General features: G+C 35.8%; 1 protein-coding gene across 1 annotated transcript in view; it reads right to left on the minus strand.

Moving 5' to 3' along the window:
* The window catches only part of LOC148109461 (uncharacterized), a 44,948-nt gene extending 39,593 nt beyond the window's left edge, over window positions 1-5,355 (minus strand). The window contains exons 1-2 of the mRNA XM_087864426.1: window positions 5,232-5,355; window positions 2,489-2,863 (exon numbers count right to left, since the gene is read on the minus strand). Of these exons, the coding sequence (XP_087720552.1) occupies window positions 2,489-2,863; window positions 5,232-5,355 (499 nt within the window). The remainder of the gene's footprint in view (window positions 1-2,488; window positions 2,864-5,231) is intronic.
* Between the last annotated feature and the right edge of the window lie 645 nt (window positions 5,356-6,000).

Genomic DNA, 6,000 nt, shown 5'->3' on the forward strand with positions numbered 1-6,000 from the left:
GTATGCTGGACAGTACTAAGTGGTAGATTATTTGCGTGTAGAAAAACACAGACTGACCCCTATGTAAGGCCACAGTTTATACAGAACTTGCATGATTTGCCTGTGAAGAGAACACATTCATTTCTCTGGTACCTGAAGGCAGAGAGGCAAGCTTGTGAAGAAAGAGAAAACTAGTGAAGACAAAGGATATGAGACATAAAACAAATGCAAACATTTGTCCTTAGTCGTATATAGTTTTTGCTATTCTCAAAATAAATAGTATTGTTAGTAAATAGTCTCTGCTGGAGGGATCACTGGCATCCCCTCACCAGACAATTTCCTGAAGGTTTTAAGGAAAGTCAAAGCTTTACAGTGTCATGGGGAGTTGAAGAAACCATTTATTCTGGTCTTGCATGACAATCATTTGAAAATGATTTTCATTAATTCAATAGGGAGTTCTATGCACATTCTAAAGATGTCCAGCTGTATTCTGCTGATAGTCACAAAGACAACTGTCAGAAATTCTAAGTGTTGAACTTTGCTTTACCATGGCACTGCATTTGTAACTTGTCTCATTTCTCCCTTGTTGCTTTTGTATTTCTTGCCATATAACTTTATTAAGAATTTTTAAAAAGAGAGAAAAATCCCATAAACTTCAAGTAACATTTCATCAAAGATTACAAAGAGGAAACCACCAAACAAACAGAAGCAGCCCAATATTCAGTCACATCAAGAGTCTCTACTATGAAACCCATGGATTTGACAGAAGGCTTTGTTGAGCTGCCCAGATTTTTTCATTTGTGTAAGGCAAAGCTGGCAGTTAGATGCCTTGTTATACATTTTGTTCAGGCAAAGTATGCTTAATTTACATACACCTGACTTTTCATTCAAACAACTGGGATAAGCCAAAATATCTCAGAACAACTGAAAGGATGCAAAGAAACAAAAATTACACGGATATAACTCAAAAATTTTATTTATCAACTGCAGATATTTCTTTTATTTTTAATTTTTTAATTGAACTTCCTGGAATCTCTAATCACTTCAACTGGACAAGAATAAGAAAAGGATGTTTATTTCTACCATAATCTAAATAGAAATCTTGGAATTCTTAAATAACAGTTAAGTCAATTTCTCCCTACAGATAAGTTAGTCCGAAAGAGTACCCAGATTTTGGAGGTAGATGCAGTCACTTATTTGAGGCATCGTTTAGCTTCCTCTTTTGATGCCCTTCCACTATCAATGTGACTAAACTAGGAAGAGCATATCTGAGGCGCACAGTGAAAAAAAGTTGAAAACAATTCATACATCATTTCTAGTTGAAATATAATTATGACCCATAAAGAAAAGTATGTTTCAGTGAAAGTAATAAACGATTCAAATACTTAAATCATGTCCCCTCATCATGAAGAATGTTCCACTAGATACCGCTTGACCAGATCTCTTAAGACCAATCAGTTCCACCATGGCTGGCACCATTAAGGGGTACAGCTGCCCAAGCCAGAATATGTACGTTCAGGACCTCATCCACCGCTACCAACCCACTCAAACTGAGAGAGCTTTTCCTTGGGCGCTGTTTGTTTCCTAACCGCATCCTGATGGAGCCTTAAATTAACAATTTTTTTTCAAATTCTTCCTCAGTCTACTGATGCATAACAGGCTCCCTGAGAGCACTTTGGGAGTCTGCATTATTTTAGAGCACTTAAACGTTTTAAAGTACTCTTTAGTTTGCAAAATCACTAATTTATTGTATCATGTTAATGAACTGTCCCAAAGCAGCTTTCCAAAGAGGAAAATGTTTCCAGAGAGTAGTTGATACACTGAACAGAATCTATTTAAAATTTACTCACGTAAGACTTTGAAAACATTAATCAGCTACATGACAGTCTGGGTTTTCATATTTTTAAACCTCTGAGCATCAGGGAAGTAGCCACTATTTAATCATTTCTCAAGAGGCATACTGCTCTAGTGGAAATTGCAAGGACCAGGGAAGGAACACAGGTTTTAAGTTGTACCCAACGCCAATTGATTGGTAATGGCTTCTTAAAGTGCTGGGTAGAAAAGGATTCTGGGATGACATGGAAGCGAGGAGCAAAAAGGTATTGAAATTGATTAGCGATGTCTGTCACGCGCTCAGAAAAGGCCATGGCCGTTTATGTGCCACAGATACACAGCCTGCATGGACTATGGAGATAAAAGCCCTAAATTCCAACCATGGCGTTCTAATTTTAAAGTTCTGGATCTTGTGTAACTAAAGCTTTCAGTTTCAGGTTCCTCGTCAGTAAAGGGAAGGATATACTTGTAGCTGTTTTATTCTCACAAGCAGTGGAGAACAAGTGGAAAAAAAACAACACAAACCTTACTTTTAAAGTAGTGTTCACTTGTTTTTTGTTTTGAAAAGTTCTTTAAAGTACAACCAAAAAAACCTTTTTGTCCCATTATGAAACAAAATTATTTTTAATAATTAGGCACACAGAGCAGTGCCCAAGCTCATTTCGAGCCTCCTTACCATGCAGTAAGACCAGCAGCGCAACGTCTCGGAGACGAACATGGTGGGCCACACCGTTGTCCTTTCCCAGCAGCGCCAGAAGAGAATCTCGAGAGAGCTGGGGATGCCCAGCGCGCATGCTCCCAAGCCCAGACGTAGAGCGTCCAGGAGCACGAGCCGCTGGAAACGCGGAGTCTGTCTGGGGGTCTCTAGGGCCCCGTGGGCGGCGACTTCCCCGGGGAAAAGGAGCAGAGTGAAGAGCAGCAAGGCAGGTAAAAGGACGGGTCCTGTGGACGGTAACTAGGCGTCCAGCCTTGAAAGGAAGTATTTTCGGACTGTGACTTGTGCTTCTAGAGAATGAAATGCCGGCTTGGATTTGTGGGGTGAGTGTCCCTCCTGTAGAGCCATATGAGGATTTAACTACTTCCTTTTTTATTGTGGTTAAAGAAAAAATTTCGTTGCAACCTCCTGTAAACTCATATTTTCCAAGTTATAAAATGGAGTATACAGAAGGCTGCCACCCAGTGAGCTAGGTACAGACACGAAACGCTTTGGTTCCCATTCTTTTGCTTTAGAGATATGTGCTGACATATTTAGGTGTGAAATAATATGTCTGGAATTTGCTTCAGAATATTGGAGATATAAATGAAATATGAATGGCCGTTAAGTGATGACTGTTGAAGCTGCATGGTAGTTCTCATGACTCGATATCTCTGTACTTGTTAGAAATTTTTCGTAATAAAACTTAAATAAAAAACCACCTTAGGCACAAAAAATTCTTTTAAAATATTTTAAGGCCACAAAATCTGAAATCTGCACAGATGAACATATATTTTATTATAATACTCCTATTATTTCAATTAGACCAAGAACTTAATTTAGTTACCATTAGATTTATGAAGTGTGGAAAGCTTTTAAGATCATTTGATTAAATGTAAATGCATCCTTTTTATTATTTGCTACTTATATATAATGCCTTAAATATACTGGTAAACACATGCATAGAATACTATAAGTTATGAAAGAGCAAATATTTCCTCAGATATCCAAATTGTTTTACATCACACTGAGTAATAACTTTTATGTTTTCATTTTTAAGTGTTTTCATTATTATAACACACAGGTTCAGCAATTACAGAATTAGAAATCCATTCTCTTCAGATTTAAAATGGCACAGTTAATTCTTCAGCTGATATATCCAGATGTATACTATTCATTTTCCCCTGTTAAAAGATAAACTGAGGCACATTAAAATTTATAAGAGTTTATTTGAGCAAAAATGAATTAGAATCAGGCAGAGCCAAACAGAAAGTGGTTAGGAGCACTCTACCAATAGGATTGAAGGAAGAAGTTTTTATAGAGAACATGGGAAGCAAAGCAAGGAATTATTCCATTGGCTATACCTTAAGTGTTTGCTTTATTTGGAAAAGCCTAGCTGGCTGTTCGTGATTGTTCTTAAGTGTTTTTTTTTCAGGTTCCAGTGAATTGACTCTGGCTGAAGTTTTGGTTTGCTTACATAAGCTATGAAGACATTAGAGCCACCTCAGTCTAATGGCCTTCTTGTTTAATTACTTTAACATCCCTAAGTTTGTTTCTAAAAATTAGAGCTGTATATTTGTGTTAGGCAAGAGGATATCTTTACTCTGCTACCTCTGCATTCTGAGGATGTCTTGCTAAAAATCTCTCTTAAGTATCTTGTAAAGTTGATTTGTTTATTCATTGTAGTGGCAGCAGCTGGTACATTTGAGAAGCAAGAATGGTAATTAACAGTGACAGAGGAAAGAAAATTTAAACTGAAAATGACCGCATTCCTTTGTTTGTAGTAGAAAAATAAGCCTTCCATAGAAAAGATTTAGCTCTAAGAGTTGGTGTAAGAAACCCGAGGAATATCAACTAGTAATGTAATTAAATGTGTCAATGCAAAGCTGGGACAATCAGCTGAAAAGTGAAAAATTGTTGTCAGTCAACCAGTTGTTTTGTCTATATGATAGGAAAAAAAAAAAGATGAGTTGAGGTTTTGTTTTGTTTTTATTTTTGCATTGTTCAATTGATTCATATTTTAAACATTATATTAGGTATTTTGTTCTGTGGGGCACAGGATTAGAAAACCTGTATAACAATTTCAAAGGGGCAACCACATTAAAGTTCACTAACGGTGGTTGTTGTTGGTTGGTTAATTGATTTAACATTAGACAGGTTATTCTGAGTCTCAGGAGGAATATTTTTACAACTGAACAAGAAAGACTTCTTTAGAAAAGTATAACCTTACGAGTTAATCAATTTTTAAAGCGAGCACTTCTTTGTTCTTTCCACATGGCATAGAATTTTAAATACTGAAGGCAAATTAGAAGATGTAAACTGAATTCATAGGTAAAATATAATTTCTTTTCAATTGAATACATAAAAGGCAAAGGGAAAGTTCTACACTTGATATATAATCTCTTCAGTTATTTACTACCTCATTCAACTCCAGTGACTTCATTTGTTGCTGCCTTCACTTAACTACTTCATTAAGAAAAATACCCGTATAGAACTCAAAATTTTCCTCAGAAATACTAGCACTAGAAGTCTGGAGACACCAAAAAGGAGCCACTTATAAGGGTTAAAAATTCTGAATGGAAAATTTTGTTTTATCTTACAATATCCTGCACATTTTGCATTCTGCATCACAGAAACTCATATTTGTTTAAAAAAGAAAAAGAAAAAAAGATTTTTTAGTGATTAAGTAGGAGACCAGAGATAAGAATCTAGAAGCATTTCCTACCTGGAGATAGAGTAGTGTGAACTGTGCTCACTTTCTCTATATGTAGAGTGCTTAGTTTCGAATTCTGTTCTTCCCAGTGGTGTTCTTGGCCAAGTTCCTTAGCCTTTCCGTGCCTTAGTTTCATTATCTCAAAAATGGGAAGATTAATACCTCTTACAGATTCAGAGTGAGAATGAAAAGCAAAAACATTTGTGAACTTCTTACACCAGTGACTGAACACATGATAAATACTCTGGAAAATCAGCTATTATTTGTATTGGTCCTTACATATAAAAGAATTTAAACTGTGAAGAGTTAACTGCCTATTGGGTATAGCATCCTCATGTATTCTCTTTTCTACATGTTACAATACTTTGAGGAACAGCACCCGTATAAATATAAGAATGCAACCACTTTTTCAAAAATCAGCCCTTCAGTATATATTTATTATTTAGCAAATATTCTGTTAGACACCAGGAATACCTAGAATGCTAAAAAGAGGGTAGAATGCAATCTTTTTTAGCTATTATTAAAATTTTAATAGTTACAATGATGTGCATTTTATGTTAATTCAGATTTTGCTAGTTTAAAGTAGTATAAAACATTAACAAAATCTTGTTTTATGAACCAAATTTTCAAAAAAATAATGCAAATGCTTATTTGCATTTATTTTTATGAGATACTCAGTCTTGGATTAGGTGAGTTTTGAATAATACAAAGTCTTCAAGATAAAATTTTTATTGCCGGGGCACCTGGGTGGCTCAGTTGGTTAAGCGTCTGCCTTTGGCTC

The sequence above is a fragment of the Ursus americanus genome, chromosome 9, assembly GCF_024610735.1.
Source record: "Ursus americanus isolate L20-20 chromosome 9, mUrsAme1.1.p, whole genome shotgun sequence".
In the NCBI taxonomy this organism is placed as follows: Eukaryota; Metazoa; Chordata; class Mammalia; order Carnivora; family Ursidae; genus Ursus; species Ursus americanus.